General features: G+C 46.5%; 1 protein-coding gene and 1 pseudogene across 1 annotated transcript in view; one reads left to right on the forward strand and one right to left on the reverse strand.

The window, feature by feature from the left end:
- The window catches only part of Itgb5 (integrin subunit beta 5), a 109,163-nt gene that overhangs the window by 65,806 nt on the left and 19,270 nt on the right, over positions 1-24,087 (reverse strand). The window contains exons 3-4 of the mRNA XM_040750877.1: positions 17,990-18,194; positions 10,492-10,741 (exon numbers count right to left, since the gene is read on the reverse strand). Coding sequence (XP_040606811.1) covers positions 10,492-10,741; positions 17,990-18,194 — 455 coding nt within the window. The remainder of the gene's footprint in view (positions 1-10,491; positions 10,742-17,989; positions 18,195-24,087) is intronic.
- On the forward strand, positions 3,205-3,494 carry LOC121141832 (annotated as a pseudogene).

Here is a 24,087-nt window from a genome sequence, read left to right on the forward strand (position 1 = left end):
GGTGCCGGGATCAAACTCAGGTCATCAGGCTTAGTGGCAGTCACCTCTGCCCACGGGACCACCTCTCTGGCCCCGTCTCTAAATATCAATCAAGTGTTCTGGCCTTCACTGCATACCTTGAAAAAAACCTGAATCAACATTTACCTAGCACCTACCACCTACTCTGGGATAAGCATAGTGGAGAGAACAAAGATAAATAACAGCTAGCCCATGATGCGGGCACACGGGCAGCCCACGGAAGTGCGCAGACGGTGGCTCAAAGTGAGGGTCACGGTAGACTCTGTGGCTGGGGGAAGACCTGACAAGGGCCTTGGAAGAAGAGTGGCACAACCAAGGTGGACAACGGTCAGTGAGGACAACATCAGCAGGGCTATTTGGGTAACTACTTTTCTTACAGTGCTGCTGCCGTGAGACAGAGGACTCACTGGTGACCACCGGGATGCGCTGGCACAAGAAGGATCCGGAATGGATTCATTTATAACATTGCAAGGATAAAGCATCCACTCGCCAGAGAAATCCAACTTTCTTCAAATGGGAAACTGTAACTGAGAACTGGGGACGCCGTGCATGTCACAGTACTGTCAGGTTAATTTCAGGGGAAGCCGTAAGTGGTCCCATTCCTAGAGGAAAGTAGCTCCCAATGACAGCACCAAGCCTTGGCAATGAAACAGGAAGGGAGGCCTTGAATGGGTTCTTGGGATAAAGGAGAGGGCAGAGTGTGGCAGCCACAGAAAAGAACACTAGCTGAGCCGCGTGGAGAAAGGAGCCAGAGGAAGGCCAGTGTGCTGGACGCAGAGTAAAGGGGACTGACTAGGAGGACGTGGGGGGCAGTCTGGCCCAGACCTGCAGGATCTGTGGCCCTGCAAAGAAAGGAAGTCTCTCTTTAAAGAAACAAGAGGCCTGGGAGAAAGGCTTTAGAATCCCATTCAAGATGTGCCTGGGAAGGGAAATAGGCTTAGCAATAGACATCTCTGCTGCCAAGACCAGGCTCGCCAGGACAGGTCTAGGCAGGCTCCTCTCCTCTGCAGAGAGGCAAGCTTTGGCTGTCTAGGAGGTGGCCCTACCACAATGCCACACAGACCTCACAAGCTGCTGGGGACAGTTCACACCCCTGGCCCCTCCCCCGCACATACTCCCCAATCCACCAGTTTGTTCTCCCCAGCCAGACTTTCCTCTGCCTGGTTTGAGTCTTCACAAGCACCTTAAGCTTAGACTGGATGGCTCTTTTTAAACCCACATCTCAGGCCACTCTGAGATTGTGTATAACCTCCTCAACGTATAAAAACAAGCATGGGGAGCTGGAGAGATGGCTCAGTGGTTAAGAGCACTGGATGTTCTTCCAAAGGACCCAGGTTCAATTCCCAGCACACACAAGGCAGCTCACAACTGTAACTCCCAAGAGCTTCAATGCACATAAAATATGGAACATCCTGTTCCCATTGGAAGAAGGATCTGAGACCTCCACCCACTTCTATCTGACAGACAGACAAGCAGGGGGGGGGGGGGAAGACACCCACAACAGCATTCCATTCTTCCTCCAAGCTCCTACTCCCTTCTGTTGTTCACTGCCACCATTTAGAACCTTGGGTGTGTGCTTGTTGTGACGGTTGGAGGAGAGACGGAATAACTGCTGTGAAGGGAGAAACCAGGAGAGCTGGGAGAAGCATCCCTCAGTGTTTACACCTCCCTCAGCTCTTGCTACAGAGAAATGAAGAGTGTCTGCTGGAGAGAAGCCTGAACTAAAGGCAATGTGATATTGCCCAGTGAACACAGCTTTGCCACTCAGACACTGGGAAGCTCTCTACTGTCACTGAAACAGCATGGGACCAGACTTCTGGCTTAGTCCTGGGAGTTGCTCCAGAGTGGCCTAGAGATCTGTGTTTTAAAGTCACCAGAAGGCTAACCACCACACACACATTGTGTCTGTACTATGGAATCCAGTGGAGGAACATTTAAGAAGAGTTACTGAGTTTAAGATTATTAACCAGGAAGATGAAGATAAATATAGATGGGGGGAGAATGTGTCCTATGCATATGCATGTGTGTGCATGCAAGCATGCATGCATGTTCCCATACATTCATGTAAATAGTGAATCCAGAGCCGAGTGGTGGTGCATGCCTTTAGTCTCAGCACTTGGGAGGAAGAGGCAGGTGGTTCTCTAAGTTCAGGGCCAGCCTGGTCTACAGACTGAATTCCAGGACAGCCATGGTTACACAGAGAAACCCTGTCTTGAAAAACCAGTGAATCGGGCTGGGCAGTAGTGCCACAATCCATTAATCCCAGCACTCAGAGGAGGCAGAGGCAGGCAATCTCAGAGGCCAACCTTGTCTACAGAGCAAGTACCAGGACAGGCTCCAACGCTACACACAGAAAATCTGTCTCAAAAAAACAAACAAACAAAACAAACAACACAACAAACAAAAACCAGTGAATCTAATTTGAAGACAATATTCAAGACAAAATTGTATATGGAGTTAAAATGGAAGACACCTCTCTTATTGTGAACACAGAGAACTTCTTGACAAAATATAATTTAAAAAATGTACCTAGACAGCCATGATTAAAGGCTACAAGAGAAGAGGAAATAGTTTATAAATGAATGAGATGAAGAGAGGGAGTGGGACCCAAGAGTTCTCTTAAGGGGTGAAAAGAAGCTGGTCCTAATAAAAAGCATACAAACACAGACATACACATGTGATGCAGTATTATAAAAATATCTCTTATATTCTAAGAAACTGGAGCTTTTGCTGGATCTTACAACTCAGTTAATAATACACCTGGAAGTCACGTAAGACCTAGGACTGCTGTCTTCTGTGATCAGCCTGTTTGCTTAACCTGCCTTTAAGAGAACAATGTAACACCCAGCCTTGTATGCCTTTGATTTCCCATGTAATCAACTTTACAACCTCAGTCAATGCACAGCTGCTATCTTAAGTTATGTCCTTGTCCATGCCCCTGACCCAGAGTAGTGACTGTGTACCATTTGTTGAAAAGAACAAAAATAGAGGCTGAAAGTAATCTTCTGAAAGAATATCCACCATAAATGCTGAACATTGCATTTGGATATGACTTGACAAACGACGATGTTTGTAATAATACTGTTTATCTCGGTCAGCTGGAGTCAGTGACTTAGTCTCTTGCAAAATTCTAATTTTCTGTAAAGTATCTCTTCCTCTCTGGGCTTGGGCTTAAGTTCTGGAGACATGCCTAAACAAACCAAGAGGGTCACTGACAGGAAATATGGGACATGAGATGGTGTCTACCTCAGGAAAACAGAGAAGAAAATCTAAATCAGACAGTATGCAGAGTACACCTGCTCCTTCTGCAGCAAGACCAAGATGAAGAGACAAGTAGTTGGCATCTGTAGCACTGTGATTCCATCACGAAAACAGTGGCTGGTAGGGCCTGGACCTACATCACTGTTGCTCTCACAGTGAAATCTGCCATCAGAGGACTGAAGGGTATGAAAGACCAGTGGAAGAGATACATTTGAGACTGGCCAAGCCCTCAATAAATGGGCTAATTTTTTTTTTCAAGACAGGGTTTCTCTGTATTGTTTTGGAGGCTGTCCTGGAACTTGCTTGGTAGACCAGGCTGGCCTCGAACTCACAGAGATCCACCTGCCTCTGCCTCCAGAGTGCTGGGATTAAAGGCGTGTGCCACCAACGCCCGGCTAAATGGGTTAATTTACATTAAAAAACCTCATTCCTTCCCTATAGGTTGCTTTCTATGCTGTTCAATAAAAACAGTGCAGAGTCCTGATGGGGGTTGCCCTTCTGTGTATATGTTTCTCTTATTGGTTGATGAATAAAACATTGATTGGCTGATTGGTCAGGCAGGAAATATAGACAGGGCTAGGAGATGAGAATTTTGGGAAACGTAGGCAGGCTGGGACACCATGTGAGACCAGGAAGGTAGGACGCACCAGGCGTTCTCCAGTAAGATAAGAAGACATGGAAATACTTAGATTAACAGAAATGGGTTAATAATTAAGACAGAGCTAGCCAATAAGACGCCCTGGTCATCAGCCAACAGTTTCATAATTAATACAGTGTCTGTGTGTTTATTTGGGGCTCAAGGACAGTGGGACCCCAACGGGCCAGAAAACTTGTGCTTACAGAGCCCTCTGTTAGGGATAGACACAGACACAGGCAGATTCACAAGAAAGCCTTCGGGCAGGCGTCAATTCAGACTCATATGACAGACAGAGGACACATGATATACAGAGCATGGAATAGAGAATTCAAATCTGGCTTGGTCTTGGTTAAATGACACCAAAACGTGCTTTTATCTCTTTCCTTAATGGGACACCAACTCATTATTGGTGACTCAGAGTTTATTAATGAGTTCAAGCTAACTGCACACACATGCATGCATATACATAAATTAAAAAATATATGTATGTATATATGCCCTGTACATGCTGGTGCTGCGGGAGTAGAAAAAGGCATCAGATGCCGTGAACCCAGAATTACAGGCAGTTGTGAACCGACCAGTGTGGGTGCTGGGAACCAGACCCAGGTCCTTTACTAAGGCTCTGGTAATGAGAATTCCCAACTTCTAGGTGGTGATGGTCAGCATTTAATCCCAGAACTTGGGAGGCAGAGACAGGTGGGTCTCTGTGAGATCCAGGACAGCCAGGGCTATACAGTGAGACCAAAAAGGAAAGAAACCGCCAGCTGAGAAATTAGCAGGAAAACCAGCCCCACTGTCAACACCAAAGGCCCCAGTGGAAAACAGGCTCTGATGAAGATGAGCTAAGGAAAACATTTCACACCACGTGAGAGGCTAGCAGGCCCAAGGAATGTCAGCAAACCTCACACTCAAGAACAGAGTGCCCTGAAAAATCCCTAAGACAGGACTTTTGAAACAGTCAAAAATTGGAAGGAATGGCAGCCAAAATCCAGATGGGAAACTACCAGAAAATTAAAAACAAATTATCTAAAACACAAGGCTCTGAGAAAAGGACCAAGTAAAAATCATAGTAAGAGCCAGGCGGTGGCCGTGCTCACCTTTAATCTCAGTACTCAGGAGGCAGGGGCAGGGGGACCTCTGGTCTGCATAGTGAGTTCCAGGACAGCCAAAGCTACACAGAGAAACCCTGTCTCAAATAAACCTAGACATGGATGGATGGGTGAATGGGTGGGTGAATGGGTGGGTGGGTGAATGGAGGGGAGGGAGGGAGGGAGGGCTGGTAGGTAGAAAAAATACAGTCACAGAGGTCAAAAGCACTTTGGTTTACAGATCAAACTGAAGAACAAAATTGTAACCTAGAAGGATTTTTTATGTTACTCAGCTGTGGGGAGGGAGTTGTATAAGGAAAAATAAGAAACATGACATTTAGACTGAGAAGCTCCAGGTGACACCTAAGTGGATGAGCATGGAGGCAGGAAGGAGGAAACAATCAAGGATACTGTTAGAACCTTCCAGACACAGAAGACACAGCCCACTAAGCTCTGAACAAAGGAAACAATGTAAAACAGTAACCCCAGTGGAGACACAGCATGTGACAGAGCAGGGTTAGGTAAACAGCAGACACCTCAGGCACAGATGCTAGAAGGCAGTGGAATGACACCTTCAAGGTGACAAAGGAACACCATGGCTTCCTGGGGAAACACTCTAAGGGTGGTAGAAACATCAATAGTGGTAGAGATGCTTTTAAACATCCATGTTTTTAAATGAATGTATCTCGATGCCAGCACGATTAAGGAAATAAAAGTTCCTCAACCGGAGACTAAAAATGGGGTGTCAGTGAGTATCCCGACTTCTAGAGGTATTCCTGTGACTCGGGACAGCTAGTAAACTGGTCTTTAATCTGATGCTTATATTACTTCTTTCTCCCCATGGCAAGTCTGGCACTTATTCAGATTTAGTGTTTCTGGTGCATTGTATACTGAGTGGAGAAAACCTAGAAATTCTGGTAATTTATGGCTAGTTGGTTTTTAGATGTCAGTATCTAACAGAGCCTTAAAAACAGAAAAGCAAACAACACATGTGTTGTCTCAGACCTGGTGTGGGACAGCTAGATTACAGGACCAGCCTGCCCTCTCAAGTTGCAAAGGACTCTCCATGGAGACTGGGGATGCCAGGGTGGGAAGCTCAGCCCACTCCCCAGAGCTACAGTGTCTTTCCTGGTACTTCCTGGCATACAAAAGAGAGATTTACATGACTTAGAATTGATGTTTCCCGCCTAACATGCTTTCTTCAGTGATTTCCTGTCTTAGGAACAGCTTTTCAGAGTGCTGTCAAGAATTGCACTGTCTTCCACTGTGTCTGCCTGGAGGGCTTCGAGTAGGAACTCTGAATAGCTATGTGCAATAGCCTTGACTATTTGAATGCTAAGCATCTAAACTGGTCCCTGATCCTCTGCCAGCTCCCAGTCCAGCATCTCTGTGGGTGCAGACACACCCTGTCTGAGAGTCAGAGCCCAATCAGGGCAGGAACAGAAAGGACAGGATAGAATCTCTGTTCCAATGGATCCCAAAAATGTTTTGATTCAGATGCTGCTGCTCCCAGGAAGTAGCAAAACTCCAACAATGAGGCCTGGGGACAGCTGACAGAGGGGCCTTAGAGACCAGATGTACTAATCATAACCTAGTTTATGGCCCTGAAGAAGCTACACCCAGGAAATGATGTCTAGCATCTCTTTATGCTTAAGGAACTTTGAATACATCTATATTTAAAACTGTTTATCTCACTGGAGTTTTCTTTTCTTTCTTTTTCTGTTTTTTTGTTTGTTTTTTCAAGACAGGGTTTCTCTTTCTGAGTAGCCCTGGCTGTCCTACAACCAGCACCGTAAACCAGGCTGGCCTTGAACTCAGAGATCTGCTGGAATTAAAGATGTACGTCACCGCCACTTGACTTATTTGGCCTCCAATTTCAGAGTATGGAGCAGACAGTCCTCCGGGCAGGTTGACCTTGCAGCCATGTGTGCAAGGGGTCTAGATCCCTGAGCTACTGCTTGCAGAAGCAACATCCACTGACCAGGAGACCTCACGAGAATCATAGAAAAGCAGGAAATAAAACCAGAGGAAGTTTGCCCTTTATATGCTTTAGCATCTGGTGAAAAGTTAGAAACTCCTGCCTGTTAATAATTTGCCAAATACTTTCTAATTCAAACACTTAAATTATTTCAAAAAACAAAAAAATCCCTCACTTAAAACAGGCAGCCAGGCAAGACAGGACAGCAACACCTATAAACCCAGCACTTGGCAGGCAGAGTCAGGAGGATAGCTGTAAGTTCAAAGCCCGCCCTGTCTATAGAGTGAATTGGAGGACAACCAGAGCTACATAACGAAATACCATTAAAAAAATAGCTAGAGAAATAAGCTCAGCGGATAAGATTGTGCTAAGCAAGCATGAGAACCTGAGTGTGCCCTAGAACCCATATAAAGGCAGTGTGGTGGCTTGAAAGAAAATGGACCCCAAAGGGAGGGGCACCATTAGGAGGTGTGGCTTTGTTGGAGGAAGTATGTCACTGCGGGAACGAGCTTTAAGGTCTCTTTTGCTCAAGTTTCCTTCACTGTGACAGTCAACTTCCTGTTGACTACACTCTCAGCTCCAGCACCGTGTCTGTCTGCGGGCTGCTCCCCATCATGATGATAATGGACTGAACCTCTGAACTGTAAGCCATCCCAATAAATGCTTTCCTTATAAGAGCTGCTGTGGTCATTGCGTCTCTTCAGAGCAATGAAAACCTGACTAAGGCAGAAGTGGGTACCAGGGGCTGAGATAGGACAGACCATGCGTTTGTTTGGAGGAATTTGAACTTCGTTACTTTGGGTTAGGAAAGCAGTGGAAGGCTTTAAGCACTGCTTAATGGGCAGTACTAGTAGGAGCATGGAAGGCACTGGTGCTGAATGTGATCTGATGAACTGGGGTTGGGGAGCCACCTCAAGGTTTCAGAGGAGAGGAGTTTTAGTAGGCTGCCTAGAGATCATTCGTACAATATTTTGGTGACGAAAGTGGCTGTCTTTTGTCCCTCGTCAGAAGAGTCTGCCTGAGGCTAAAGTTTTGGATAAATTCTGTTGACAGAAGAAATCCCAAAACAGCCTAGTATAGACTATCATGCGGATATTAGTAGTAACTCTAATGAAGATTTATAATGAAAAGGAGCAAACTGAGCAAGGAAAAATATCTGAGGAGAAAAGGGCACCAGAAAGTGGAATGGGCCAGACAGCTGTGGCACACACCTTTAATCCCAGCATCTGGGAGGCAGATGTTCCTGGACAGACTCCAAAGCTACAGAGAAACCCTGTCTCGAAAAAAACCCAATCCAAAAAAAAAAAAAAAAAAAAAAAAAAGGAATGGAACTAAAGCCGTGTTCAAGGAGATAAACCTATTAAGAAATGGAAGAAGGGAGTGGTGACCTAAGGGCAAGGTAACATTCCAGCTAAATTTCTAACTTGTGAAAAGGAATTTTAAAAAGTTTAGAGTCAGTTTGGTGGTACACAGCTTTAATCCCAGCACTGGGAAGGCAGAGGCAGGTGGATCTCTCTGAGTTTGAGGCCAGCCTAGTCTAGAGAGCAAGTTTCAGGACAGCCAAGCTTTGGCAGCGAAAGATAGAAGGCTGGTGAAGATGTAATGTTCCAGCCCTAGCATGCAACAGAACTTGGCAGCTTTGGCCACATGGTTCTGGCTTTAGAGTTAAGGATAGAAGAAAGGAGTTATTGAATAAAGTCACTGAGGCCAGGCACGTGTCAGGGTGTCCCTGAATGAAGGCCTAGTAGAGGGGCCATTGCGTGAAGGTGAAGACTGGATTGCCTTGGAGAACTCAAGATATTAGAGATACCAGAGTCTAGGATGCCTCCTGAGGAAAGCTGCTAACAGGGAGTGGACGCAGCCTAAGAGAAAGAAGCATGCCACAGTCAACAAAGCTGAACAGAATTGGAGATCTGTAGAGCATTTTGTCAGGCATGGAGCCTCAGTGTTTGGATTTTTGTGTACTGGTTTTTGGTCTTGCTTTAGTCCAGCATTTCCTTCCCTGCATTTTGGAATGGTAATGTATATCCTGTGCCATTATATTCTGGAAATATACTGCCTGCTTTTTTATTTTTATTTTTATTGGGGGATGACAGTTATTGCCATGCTTTCTCAGAAGAGACTTTGGACTTTGAAACAAGTTTGAGACTGTTATAGACTATACGGTCTTTTGAAGTTGGACTGAATGCATTTTTTTTTGCATTATAATACAGTTATAAGCCTTTGGGGGCCAGGGAGTAGAACATGGTGGTTTGACTGTGTAGTCTTGTTAAAATATGTATGACCTTACTGAAGGAAGTGTGTCACTGTGGGGGCGGGCTTTGAGGTCTCTTATTCAAGCTTTGCTCAGTGTGACAGTCAGTTGACTTCCTGCTGCCTGCAAGATGTACGACTCTCAGCTCCAGCACCACATCTGCCTGCACGCTGCCATGCTCCCCATCATGACAATGGACTGAACCTCTGAAACTGCAAGCAACTCATCCCGATTAAATGTTTTCTTTATACAAGTTGCCATGCTCATGGTGTCTCTTCACAGCAATAAAAACCCTAACTAAGACAGGCAGGTTCAGTAGTGCAACCTGTAACCCCAGTGTTCCTGCAACAAGATGGATGACAGAGATAGGAGAACTTCTGGAATCTCGTGCAGCTAGCCTGGCATATGCAGTGCAATGGCAAACAACAAAAATATCCTGCCTCGAACAAGGTGGAAGGTGAGGACGGATATCCAAGGGCATCATTTGATCTCTACACATGGAGGCATACACACACCTGCACACACATACATGCATAAGCAGAGTATATACACACATATAAAATTAAAACTGAAACAGGATTTTTCATTTAGCTTTATGGAATTAAATCATAGTTGTCCATATAGACAACAGGGGAAATCTCTGAATGTATTTATCTTTTTGTATGAATGTATTATGTGTGATTATGCACATGCATGTGTGCACATGTGGAACTCAGAGATCAGTATCAGGTATCATGTTGCCTGTGGACAGAGTCTCTTACTGAACCTGGCACTCATTCTGTGAGACTCAAAACCTCAAGGGTCCTCTGTTTCCCCTTTACCAGTGCTGGGGATTATGAGCATGTTAAGTGGCAGCTTTCACAAACTCAACTACTCATGCTTGTGCAAGCAAGCACTTGCCCAACTGAGTCATCTCCCCAGCTCCCTGAACCATGTACCTGTGAACATACCAGTTACCACTGGCAAAGAGAAAGAACTAGTTGTTGTATTTTCCTGGTCTTCCCCGAACCTCCCAGACCCATGACTCCCTGAGGACACTGGCTAAATTATATTAATGAGAGAATAGTGCTGTGTGAGGCAGGCAAGAAAATAAGCCTCATAAGACAATTATGTCTTGATACAACCCCGTGACGGCTCACGTTCTCACATGTAGGTCAAGGATAGAATGTGGCCATCATTAGTCATTGAATACCTAAGCCTAATGTTTCCCCTAACTTGCCTTTCTGTGGGCTTTTTTTTTTTTTTTGCCACTTACCCAATACATGGATTGGTCTGGTATCTCGGTGCCGTGTAGGAGAAAGGAGAGATGTCCTTGTCAACAAAAGACCCAAAACCCAACCGGAAGTTACTAGTGAGCTTTCTCATTTCCTCAGCAAGCTTGGTGCCCAGGCTCCGGATGTTGTCCAAGTCATCCTTCATGGAGAGGGAAAGGTCCATCAGGTAGTATAGGTCTACGGGATAGTCCTCCACCTGGCGCACCTGAAGCTGGAAGGCAGTCTGGTCGCCTGTGATGACAGAGAGGTCACCCTCATTAGAGGCCGTGTGACTTGCCCAAATAAAAGGGTGGATTCTCATTCCAAAGATCTTATTCCCATGTGGAAGTAACAGTTACACAGTGGAACACTTGTCTGACCACACACACACAAACTAAAGCTTTTGTTTGTCCTGGATGATGGTCCGCCACCAAAAAGAAAGATTTTCTTGGAAGTGAGGTGAGTATGGTGTTGAGAGAAGCCCTAGGTGGCCTCCTCCAAACGCCAGTGTCAGCGTGTCTGACTGTCTCTCGGCAAAAGAGACCCCTGCCTAACCGTGAACACCATCAGGCAATCTGGGTTCAAAGTAGTCTGCCAACACACTCCAGAAAAGGTAACAGAAAGCAAAAGAATTAGCAAGAGGGGTGGCCATGAATGAGAACTAGGAGGGGGTTGGGTGACAAAGAGGCTAATGAAGACAGTAACTTGGGGCTGGGGAGATGGCTCATTGAGTAAGAACTTTTGCTGTGCAGAAATTATGACCCAGGTTCAAATCCCCAGTTCCTACATAAAAAGCCTAGCACATTTGTTAACACCAGCAGTGCAAGGGGCAGAGATAAGAGGACCAAGATCACTGAAGTTTGCTGGGCTCTTATATAGCCTCCAAATTTAGTGACGGGACTTGTGTTCTCTCTCTCTCTCTCTCTCTCTCTCTCTCTCTCTCTCTCTCTCTCTCTCTCTCTCTCTCTCTCTCTCTCTCTCTGTCTCTGTCTCTGTCTCTGTCTCTGTCTCTGTCTCTCTCTCTCTCCACAGATCCAAGAAGGAGACTTAGGAAGAAGGTTCCAATGGAAGAGTCTAAAAGAAGGCAATGGTGGGGTGGGTGGGTGGAAAATTATCAAAATGCATTAAGTATGAAAGGATATGCACACACTATGTATAGAGCACATACTGTGTTTACCACTTAAAAGGAGAGCAAAAAGAGAAAAGAAACTGTGTACCAAATATAAGAAGAAAGTGATTTGGGTTCTATAGTAAGGTGGCCAGCATGTGTGGAAAGGGGGAATTAAAGGGAGGAAGCAAGGAAACCTACTAGCTCCCCACCCCCTCCCCAGGGTTTGGCGAGAGGCCCAAGTTAGGAAATCGAGGGATAAAAATCCCTAAATCATGTCTTTGTTTCTAAACACAAACCCCTTGGGACTGACTTCAAAGTTCAGCTCACTTGTCTGCTTCAGCTCACTGGCCTGTCAGGGCTGCCAGGTGTCCTACTTGGCCTGGGGCAGAACTGCTCTTGAGCATTTGAAATTGGGTACATTTTTTTGTGTACTTAGAAATGCAAGAGCCAAAACACCCTCGCCACCACTCAAGGGGTCCACACTTGGTTGGCCAGGGCCACAGATCAGAGAAGCCCTTTGTATCCTGTGTGGCCAGCTCTTCCTCCATAAGCTAAGTCCTAGCCCTTGTAAGACACAGAACACAGCCCTCCACGCCCCCTTCTTCTCCCAATGGGAACAAGATTTCCTGCATAGGCTAGACCAGGGTGCAACCTGGACCTAGGTTTACCAAGTATGAAAACAGTGATGCTCTGAGTATCTATTGAAGCTGGGATGCACCCACATGGGGCAGCAGGCCTCTAGAATGCTAAACGTTTACACAAATGAAATGCGGAGTGGTTGGAATGGCAGGGCTGTTTCTCCCGACTTGTTTTTACATGCAATGTTCCAGCTGCCTCAAGACTGATGTAGTTTGGGTCGCCTGTTGGTTGTGAGCCTACTTTTAAAAACAATCCGAGTCTGACTCAGACAGAAGAATATTCAAGATGTCTCCCAAAATGAATTCCGAACTGCTGTAGTATGTCTCTGGCTCCTATCCGGCAGACAGCAGGTCCTTCCATGGGATGGATTCCTATCTCAGTGGGGGAGAGGTGGGGAGGAGGAAAGAACTTAGAGAAGGGAGGCTATCCCTGCCCCATGTACCCCGCTTTGGCCTTTGCACAGGCAGGTGGACCACAGATGGACAGAGCCTCTTCTGTCCAAATCTACGACCTCCTTTCAGGGTCTGGTGTGCCTTCCAACACCTGTCCATCCTCCCGAGTGTCCTACATCTTCTACCAGAATGTACTACTCCCTTCTGAAGTTTGCCATTAATGAGCAGGTGGAGAAGTGGCAGCCATGGACAGAGAAGCACCAGGCTCAGAACTGGGAGGGCCGCGTTTGAATCCACACCTGGCCACTAAGGGCTCAGCAGACTCCCAGTTCCCTTCAACATGTGGCTTATTTTTGCTTCAGTGAAGAAGGCACTAGTCATAGTGGGGATTAAAACCAATAATGTACATAAACATCCATGCTCTCACACAAGGAAATCCTTGGCTCCAATGCTTTAAAAAGTTAAAAATTCAAAGTAATTTTAAATTAATGAGAGTCATGTAGGAATAAAAAGAGATAGAAACATCCCGCAGAAACTCCAGTTTAACTGGCTATAGCTTTAGGCAGTCAAATTTAACTCAAAATTTTCCAGATGTGAAGGCGAAGGAGAAATACAGATGTCCCTGCTTTGTACTGGGAAGTGGCCCGTGTCTTGGCATTACATTCTAAGAGGAATAGTTCATTGAGAAAGTTCAGGCTCACATATGCTTCTTCCCACAGGGAAGCTGCCAATATAAAAGGGAGCGTTTCTCCCAGTTTGACAGAAAGAGGGTGTGGGAGCACCGCCCATTACACGTGAGACTTTAAATGCCACACCCTCCCACATGGGCTCTGCTGACCATGGATGTGCTCTGTCAGCAGTTTTTGTGGGATGGACACACTCAATCCACTCTCCGTGTGGGTGTCAGCTCTGCGAGGGGCACATCAGCAGCCCAGCAAGGGTGGCCTCCCTGGTTTGCATGTTGACAGGAAGGCTGGTGGCACCACAGTCATGTGTGGAGTTTGCCAGGAACAAGTCCGGGCATTTTTCCCATCTTTGGGTGTGACTCTGCTTAGACACCACTCTTCCCTCCCATGCTTTCCCAGCAAGCTGCTGTCTTTCCCTGCCTGGGACTTTAACCGATGGCCTGCGCAGGGGGCATAGACCTTACCTTCACCGACAGAGCTGGTATGTGCCTGCCTCTGGTGATACCCTCCCGTGCCACATGCCTGGATTTGTTACTCTCCCCACCCCCTACCCCCAGCCTCCCTCTCTACCTGGGAGCCCTACAGGTTTGAACATCTCTCTATTGCTGTTCCACATAATCCCACCTCAGGACCCTCGGGAGGATCAGAGAAACGCAATAAAGTGAACGACAAAGGGAAGCTGATCTCCTGCACCTGAGAGAGTGGAGCTCCCCACCCCTACCCCCGCCCAGCAGCCCGTCTCCTGCTGTTTTCCTGATTTCAAAGCACCCAGGGCTGCCTGCCTTTAGCACAGGATTCCTGCCAAGGCTCAGCTCATAAGTACAGGTTCCCCCGCTGTAATCAAGTAGTAACTAGCCAGCCGCCCGGAAGGTATATTAACACTTTCTTTTCTCTGGCTTCCCTTTAATAAGAAAACTTGGCTTTTTGTCACTGGAACATGCATCAGATGGTAAACACTGCTAGATTGGTAACAGAACTCTAAGACTGACTTTGTTCACAAGTCAAGGCATGGCAGGATCTTAACCAATAAAGACTCCTGCCATCTTCAATAAACTGGGGGTGGGCTGTATGCGGGTGTTCCCATTGTGTGTTCACGACACGAGGCAGTCAGAGGACAACTTTCCAAAACTGGTTCTTGCCTTCTACCTTGTTCAGTGATAGGGTCTCTCTTGTTTTTGCTTCTGCAGCTTTGCCCATATACTCCTGGTGGTTGACCAGCAAACTTTAGGCAGCTTTCCGAATCTTCCCGTTCCCCCTCCCACCTCAGCAACGCTAAGGTTACATAAGTGGGTCCCAGGGATCTGAACTCAGGCCATCTGTAAAAGTTATCCTCTGGGGCCGGGCGTTGGTGGCGTAAGCCTTTAATCCCAGCACTCGGGAGGCAGAGGCAGGCGGATCGCTGTGAGTTCGAGACCAGCCTGGACTACCAAGCGAGTTCCAGGACAGCCTCCAAAGCCACAGAGAAACCCTGTCTCAAAAAAAAAAAAAAAAAAAAAAAAGTTATCCTCTGGCTGGGCCTGGTGGTACACACCTTTAATCCCAGCATTTGTGAGGCAGAGGCAGGTGGATCTCTGCAGGTTCCAGGCCAGCCTGGTCTACAGAGTGAGTTCCAGGACAGCCAGACCTACATGGAGAAACCATGTCTCAAAAACAAGGTGCCCTCTGGCCTCCACACAGGCACCACGGCACATGTGTGGCACATCACACACACATCATGCATGCACAAACACAAACAATAATAATATATTTTTTAAAAGAAATATTTAAGAAACTAACAGACTAAGGTGAATAAGTAACTCAAAGGAAGCTTTTGAGCGTCCCAGTGTTTGAAAATTATCTCTAGCTTTCGCTTATCTCTTTAAGTTTTACTTAAAATGCATGTCCTAAGAATTTCAAACCTTCTTTGTTAAGGATTTTTTAAAAAATTCTTATCCTGACATACAGTTTCCAGTGTTGAAATAAAATGGAAAACATGATCCTTGTATTTATACAAAACCCTGCTTAAAGTTTGGCAGTTCTTCAGAAAGTTAAACACAGAATTACCATACGATCCAGCATTTCTACTCCTCGATATAGACCTAAAATTATTGAAAACACATGGTCCCCAAAAATCTCGTACATGAATGTTCAAAATTACCCAGTGGAAACAGTCTATCCATCAACTAAATCGCAGCCTAACTATGTGGAGTATCATTTGGCCATAAAAAGAATGAAGTAAGGGACATGGCAGTTACTTGCCTTAGGAGGGTTAAGATGGGACAGTCACAAATTCCAGGTCAGCTTGAGCTACACAGCGAGACTCTGGTTCAAAAACATCAGGGAAAAGCCCATTTTACAATGTGGATGAATTAAGGGCCCCAAGTTATACAACTGAGGAAAGTTCAGCGAAGGCAACATCTTAGAGATGAATGGTTTGGAGGAGGAGGAGGAGTTTGTTAGTTCGAACTGCTGGTCAGAAAATGATCTGGAATTAGTGGGATAGTGACCCAGCTTCATGGTTGACTTAGAACCAGTGGCCTCAACTTTAAAACTGTACATCTTGTGATATGTGAATTATATATTGGTTTAGAAATAGTTTTAAAATACTAATTAAGAACTAAAGAAGGAGGGCTCCAAGTAAGATGGCGGCTCTCAGGCCAATGGCACACTGCTTCTGAGCCTGATGGCCCGAGTCTGATCTCAGGTCCCACATGACGGAAGAAAAATGACTCATAAAAAGTTGGCCTCTGACCTATACACGCGCACCCACAAATAAAATACAATTATAGTTGTTTTTAGTGGAAGTGGGGTTAGAGAGCTAGCTCGATGGCTAAGGACACTAAGGCTAAGGAGATAACTCGATGGTTAAGGACACTGAGGCTAGAGATAGCTCAATGGTTAAGGACACTGGCTGGTCTTCCAAAGAGCCTGGGTTTGAGCCACATGGTGTCTCATAGCCATCTGTAACTCCAGTTCCAGGAAATTCAATGCCCTCTTCTGGCCTCTGAAGGTACCAGGCATGGATGTGGCACACAGACATACATGTAAGGCAAACATTTACACACATAAAATAAATTTTAAAAATAAAAGCAATAATAAAAACAAAGGGCAAGAGAGATAGTTCAGAGGGTAAAGGAGTTTGCCGAAAAGACTGACAACCAGAGTCTGATCCCTGCCTTCATAGAGTGGAAGTAGGGAAGAGATTCCAGCAGGCTGTTCTCTGGCCACCACACGCATGTGCACACGGGCACAGAAATGGATGAGTCAATGGGTGGGTGGATGGATAGAACTGTTTTTTGAGACAAGGTCTCACTACGTAGCCCTGGTTGTCAAAATGTAGACAAGGCTAGCCTCAAACTCATAGATAATCACCTTGCCTTTGCCTCTTAAGTTCTGGAATAAAGGTGTGTGCCACCATGATAGAAAAATACATGTAACTTTAATGGCTGAGCCACCTCTCTAGCCCAAGATGTAAGTTTAAAAGAACTAAGATTAAGGAAGGAAATCCTTCTCATTTCCCTTACCCTCCCCCCTCACCACCCAGCCCCCTTCCTTCTCCTTCAGACCTACCCTAAGATGGTAACCTGGCCTCCCTGGGGTATATTCAAGTTATACTGAGGCTTGTCCCTGGCTAGTCTTGTGTAAGTATTCCTTTTCACTCTACAAATGCTTATTTTGAGGTACGGGGGCGGGGCTGGTGAGAAAACGCGAAAGGATTACTACAGCTTTAAATGGAAAAGCTAATCCCCACATACCTGACACTCTCCGGGAATGAAGAGCTTCCTGGAGGCAAGAATTCACTTGGTAAACTGAGATTTTTGCTAAGTACAAACACCTACATCCCCTCTCCCCATATAAGAGGGTTTTGCCTATTTCTCTTTATAAGTATTAAAACTATTGCTTCAAAATTTTAAGAGGCATTATAGTGTCAAGTGTCTCCATCTCTAGAAACATGTTCACAATGATGATGGAATTTTAGAGATTCCAGTTTTCTTCAGCCCCTCTACCAAAACATCTTTGTGGCTTGGGTGTGTCCCAGACCCTAGTCCTCCCAGAGCTGGGCCCTCCCTCAGACCTGCCGGGCACTGTACTCACTAACTAACACCCAATACCGTTCTCACTTTATTTCTAATACTAGCAACTGCATGATAGTTAGCGGTATGTGTGGCTAAATATATATGTATATATACACATATACACATATGTATGCATATGTATATATTTATTGTGTGTATGTATACATATACATACACATATTCTACCATAATATTGTATTTTAATCATTGGGGGGTGGGGTTGGGGTTTGCTTGTTCATTCTGTTTGTTGCAGAAGCAACAATGCCTGCCTCATGCCTGCAGGCAAGGTCTCTACTACAATCTTAAAAAAAATTGGACAGGCAGTGGTGACACACACCTTTAATCCCAGCACCCTGGAGGCAGAGGCAGGTGGATCTCTGTGAGCTCCAGGCCAGCCTGATCTACAGAGCTACACAGAGAAGCCCTGTCTTGCAAAACAAAAAATGGTCAAGATATTCCTCTTAGCCCCATCCCCAGCAACCTTATACTCTGCTTCTGTGTATGAACATTACCATCTCCTAGCTCTGACCTCAACCAAGCCCATTTTCCATGTTAGCATGGAACCATTGGGCTTTTCTGATCCCACAGCACAGCAACACATCCTGAGGAAGACTCACCTGGCCGGAGGCTCACTGCAATCTCCTGTGGTGTCATCTGGATGACGTCAGAGCCCGAGACACTGGAGCCCTTGCTGCTAAGGGGTAGGCTCCGAAGGACACGGGTGCTGCTGACTGGACTCTCAATCTCACCTCCACAGCCATTTTGGATGAGGTTTGCCTTCAAGTCACACCGAGAGGTGATGGACCGTGGATTGCCAAAGTACTGGGTGGAGAAACAAGACAAAGGTGGGCAGCCATCAGGGTGGGGCCTGAAACTGCTCTCCATCTTTAAAGTGGAGATGGTGGTAATCCCCATTCACGGGCTTCACAAGTATTCAGAGGATTGGCTAAAGTGCTGCTCACCCAGGCCTGTGTGAAATAACGTTAGCATACAAAACCACTGCTTTTACTCTCAATTTTGGTAAAATATTCCTGTCTACACATTCACCAAGAAGAAGAATTGGCTGGGTTTGTAGTGCGGTATAAATAGTGCTTGCCCAGCATGTGCATGACCTGGGTTAGATCCCAGCACTGTGGAGAGAGTGTGAAAGGACAGAGGAAAGAAAAGAAAAGCTACGTGGGACACATGTGCAAATACGACATCAGCAGTGTACTCCTACAAGTCTTCTTTTGCCAGGTGGTGGTGACGAATGCCTTTAATCTCAGTGCTCAGGTGGATCCCTGTGAGTTTGAGGCCAACCTGGTCTATAGATTGAGTTCTAGTACAGCCAAGGACAGCTAAGGCTACACAGAAACCCCATCATCTCAAAAAACAAAAGACAGGGTTTCTCTGTGTAGCACTTGCTGTCCTGGAACTCACTCTGTGGGACAGAGATTCAGGTGTGTGCCGCCAGCACCATCTGGCAGAAGTCTTCTACAGAAAAAAAAAAAATACTCAGGGGCTGGAGATATGGCTCAGAGTTTAAGAGCACTGGCTGCTCTTCTAGAGGACCCAGGTTCAATTCCCAAAAACCACCTGGCAGTTCATGCCCATCTGTAACTCCAGTTCCAGGAGACCCAACAATCTCACATAGACACACACTCAAGTAAAACACCAATGCACATCAAAAAATTATAAGAAATGCTGATAAGATAATCTTACAATCTGGTAAATCTAAACCATAAGAAAAACATGGCCTATCACTCACTTCAAAAGAGTTATATACAACAAACACGGAGACTAAGCAGAAATCCCAAAGCGCGTAGACTATGAGGACAAGGGACTGGGGTGTAGTTTAGTGACGGAACTCTTAACTAATGCGCACAAGACCTCTCTGCACAGGGTTGGGGTGGGGGGTGAGAGGTAAGAGTGGGGAGTCTAGGAAGGCAGAAAACACAATTTTTTGTGCATTAGGACAAAATGAGCAGAAGAATAAAAATACTTTCATTTTCATCTTTACTGATGTAAATAGTAAGAAGTATTGATGAGACTCGCAGTGACATTCCCAGAACTCAGTTACATACCAAGTCTGAGGCCAACTTGGGCTCCATGAAACTATCTCAAAAAACCTAAAAGAAGAAAGAGAGAAGGGGGAAGGGGGGCTGAGAAAGACTGAGCCTGGGGAGGTTTATTCTTAAATTGGATTTGGGAGAAAGCTGTAAGTTAGAATGAGGAAACCTAATATGGGGCTCCAAGAGTTTGAAACATTAATTTTAAAATGAAAAAAAAATCATTTCTGCTACAAATGATGGTGCCTGTGTTGAGGGGTTTTGGGAAAGGGGTCTGGTTTTCTAAATTTGGTTGCTGTTTGTTTGTAGACATGGTCAGTGGGCAGCTGGTTTCAGACTTACCTGTAGCCTAGGATGACCTTGTATTTCCAATCTGCCCACCTCCACCTTCCACGTGCTAGGGCTGATTTTATAAGGTGCTAGAGATGAAAGACAGGGCTTCATGCTAAGCATGCTACCAACTGAGCTACAGTCCCACCAGGGAAACTTCTTACAGCAAAGCGAGCCCAAGGTCTTCTCCCTTCTGTAGCTGGGTGGATACCAACACCAGGCCACATAATCCCTGGTTGGCTGGCAGTAAGGACACAAAACTTCAGATGAGTCACTGTCCCTAGCCTGCTGTGTCAGAAGCCAGACTACTGGCAGAAGCTTAAAAATCTAGTGGGACACACCCTCCATCAAGGGTGTGGCTCTTCCAGGACTAATCAATGACTTTGAGAATCTATGCAAACTTTAAAAAGTCAAGAGCTTTGGGCATGGTGGCCCACATCTATAATCCCAGCACTTGGGAGGCAGGGGCAGGTGAATCTCTGTGAGTTCAAGGTCAGCCTGGGCTTCACAGTGAGACCTTGTCTCAGGGGGGAGAGCTGTCAAGATTTTGAAATTCCTTATTGTTTTAGCCCAAGCTGACCTCAGATTCCTGGCAATCTTCCTGCCTTAGCTTCCTGACTGCTGAGATTGTAGGCCTAACCCATCACATCCAGCATGCAGTACTGTAAATACGTAAAGCCACACAGTGCTGGGCCCATGTGGTTACTTTTGTTTCTGTGTTTTATTTCTAATAACTGGTGTTTCCGATTTTTAAAAATAACTTAATGTGTTTAACCCCTGGAGAATCTTCACTGTAAAAAAGACTACACACCATAAACATGGAAGAATGTGTGTATGTGTGTGTGTGTGTATACACGCGTATGTGCAAAATTTTGTGCCTACATTTCAAAACTGAGGCTTCCAAACTAAGGATGCTTGGAGGAAGAAGGGTGGAGTCAGCAGAAGCAAGATGGGCATGCCATACTGAGAAAAGCATAGGTAAGACATATAGGTTAATTTAAATGTAGGAGCTAGCTAGTAACAAGCCTGAGCTATTGGCCCAACATTTATAATTAATATAAGCCTGAGTGTGTTTATTTGGGAGCTGCTAGAAGGACAGAAATGCCCACCAACAGAGAGGTCTCATCTCAACACAGAAGAAGAGGAAACCAGTTCAAGTGGCCGAGGCATGGCTACTGCAGCTGCTCACTGTTTTAGTGCATGAACAGGACTCCACACAGAAACACCCTGATCAAAGTCTCTGCAGGACTCCCAAAGAGCCTCTGTTACAGGCCAAGTGATCAATAGAGGTAACTAATAGGACGGGAACCAACATCCTCCGTGTCAGCCTCATACTGCGCTAATGATGGAAGAAAAGAGTGAGAGGTGCTCACAACCTGAACTTGCAAGTCACCATGCCAGGCTCTCCCCACAGCGTCTGTCACTCGGAGGTCACTTTGAAGGTGCTATTTGTAGAAACCCCTTATTCCCTGCACGTTTCACTAATCAAATCCCTTTCCCAGCCGTCAAGGTCAGTGCTCAGGGGAGTGCCACAAGCTGGCATCAAGGCCAGAGTGCACAGGCCCTTCTGTGTGTGCGGGGCCACCCTCGCACTGTTTCTAAACACCCTATTCCATGGCGGCCAAAGAGACATGTGGCCGTTTGGGGGAAGGATGGGATTGTTTCTGGAACAGTGCAGAGACTGAGAAACTGCAGCCCTGGGAAAGAAGAACACAGGAGGAAAAGAGCCCAGTGGGGTCTAAGCACTGGGCTGAAAAGGGAAGAAATGCAACAGGCAAGAGTGCTGGAGGGGACGGGCCTGGGGCGGCTGGGTGCTCTCTGTGGCTGGCCTTGCTCACTGGATACAGCGGGGGGGGGGGCAGAGACTGTGACCAGCGCAAGCTGCACTCCCGCTTGGCAGGCCCTCATGCACCGAGTGGCGGGAGGGAGGGTGGCGACCGATGACAAACCAGAATGTGTGGTGTGTGCCAGAAACTCCCTGCCATGCAGGCTTCCCGCCTGAGGGCGGGGGAGGGGTGGAAGAATCGCTGTGCCAGCTTTCAACCGGCTCGTTTGATTCCGTGCACAAACATTTATAAGCATCCACGGTAAACCAAGACGACTGCTCACTCAGCCCAGCACTGAGAAATTCTTTTTAATGAATGCACATTTCATTGTGAGCTGGCTAAACACGGTTTTGGGAGGGTTTGTTTGTTTGTTTTTATCTTTGTTTTGTGTGTGTGTGTGTGTGTGTGTGTGTGTGTATGTGTGCATGCACATGTTTCATTTCTTCTCTAGCTAAAAAAAAAAAAAAAAAAAAAGAGAGAGATACTGGTTTCTCTACCTTTCCTGCCACCACCATGTCCCGGAATGTTCCTGGCTTCCTACCTGTCTCCCTCACACTTTCATCCTTTGACCCTTTGACCTCTCTCTTATCCTATCCACTCCTGCAGTCTTCCTTTCCACACCCACCAAGACCAAGGGCTCCTCCCGGCTGGGGCAGCACAAATCTTCTTCCACTTCTGACCTCTTCCACCCGTGCAAATCACTGCCCTCCCACAGGACTTCGGAGCTTGCCTGGCCTGCTGCTTTTCCTTCTGGAATTCCCAGCATCCTGGCACCGTCCATGATCACCTCATCTCACTGAATCTTAACAGTCACACCTCAGCAACCTACCCATGCTCCCCAGACCGAGTGTAAGTTTTTCCTACCTTTGTCCTCTGCATCCTCCTTAACCCGCCTTCCGTCTCCTTGGACCATGGCCTCCTCAGCCTGTCCTCCCGCAGGCTACACTGGCCTGCCTGCCCAGGACATAGACCGCTAGGTCACCCAACTCCTTCCCCTTGGTTCCTGGCACACAGCTGTGCTGTCTCTTCTTTCTCGTAGCTAGGTGTAGTGGCATGAGTTTTAGCGAGTGAAAGGCAAGCAGAGAAGATGTGGGCTGCCCCCAGCCTGCCACAAAAGTGTCCACTCTCATTCTTTGCTGTTAAATTTAGTGAGGGAAGAACAGATTTACAGTTAAAGTGATGGCTACTGGGCAGTGGTGGTGCATACCTTTAGTCCCAGCAAGTGGGAGGCAGAGGCAGGCAGACCTCTGCAAGTTAGAGGCCACCCTAGTCTACAGAGTGAGTTCCAGACAGCCAGGACTACACAAAAGCAACCCTGTCTTAAAAAAAAAAAAATCAATAGACAGGACTACACAGAGCTACCCTGTCCAAAAAAAAAAGGGGGGGGTAGGACAAAATTATCACTGCAGATAATAAACTGATGCTGTGTGCTGTGTCCTTGCTGGGAAGGACAAAGAGTGCAAGTTTTCAAAGAGGCTAAGGGTCAGGTAGGCCCGAATAGGTTGAGGCAGTATGCCATGGGGACAGAGGCAGGGCAATGGACAGGGTAAGACAGCGCAGCTTGCACACTGTCTGTGTAGGAAACCGTCTGGAAAGTCTGGTGCTAAAGGTGGAGAGAGTAAGGCTGAAGCCCCCTGCAACCACAGGAAGCAAAAGCAAAACGGCCAGGGCAAACAGGACCGTGCTGCAGAAGCAGGCAAAGAACCAGCAGGAAGTACTAAGAGAGACAGGGCACAGGCTGCCTCGGATTCATATGGAAGAACGCAGGGATAGGAAAAGCGGAATTAGGTCAAATGCAGAGACAGGGTTCCCTGGGAGATGAAGCTGGCGGTGACAGAGGATGAACTCCACACACACCTGTAATCCCAGCATGCATAAGGCTACGGAAGGGGGACCCTGGGTTCAAGGGCAGTCTGGGTTACAGATTAAGATCCTGTCTGGAAAACAAATTAAAAAGCCACTCTGGCTAGGATCCACTGAGGCTGTCCACTGGGTACCAGCCCTAAGTATGCTCATGGATCACATGCTTCTGGCAGAGAGACCTTGCTCCTCTGACAGCATCCCAGAATGTGGCTAAGAAGGCACAAGCTGTACTTACTCTGTCTTGCTAAGGCACAAGTTAGACCAAAACCATTCCCGAAGTCTCCAGCCCTAGCATCCCAAACACAATCAATGCCACAGGGACAGCTCAACCCAGAGTTGGGAAACTGCATTTCAGTACAGCCAAGAACGCAGTTCTGTGCAAGCAGAGAGGGTACTCAGTGGGCTAGCTAGGAACCCCATGTGTGGACTAGACCAACAAGTGTCACTTAGAATGATTTATTCACTGTCAGTATCAGGTCAGGATTTTGGAAGTTTTGTAGAAGACAGAAAGAAAGAGAGTGAAAAAGAAACCCTGGCTCCCAGAACCCATGGCCCATTCCACCAGAATATGCTCATAGGTAACAATGGCTGTCTACTGGAGGACCCATTCAGCCATTTGGGAGGTTCTGTTAATTAGAAGCCCTCCTG

This window comes from Mesocricetus auratus, unplaced genomic scaffold, assembly GCF_017639785.1.
Source record: "Mesocricetus auratus isolate SY011 unplaced genomic scaffold, BCM_Maur_2.0 Super-Scaffold_100008, whole genome shotgun sequence".
NCBI classification, from domain to species: Eukaryota; Metazoa; Chordata; class Mammalia; order Rodentia; family Cricetidae; genus Mesocricetus; species Mesocricetus auratus.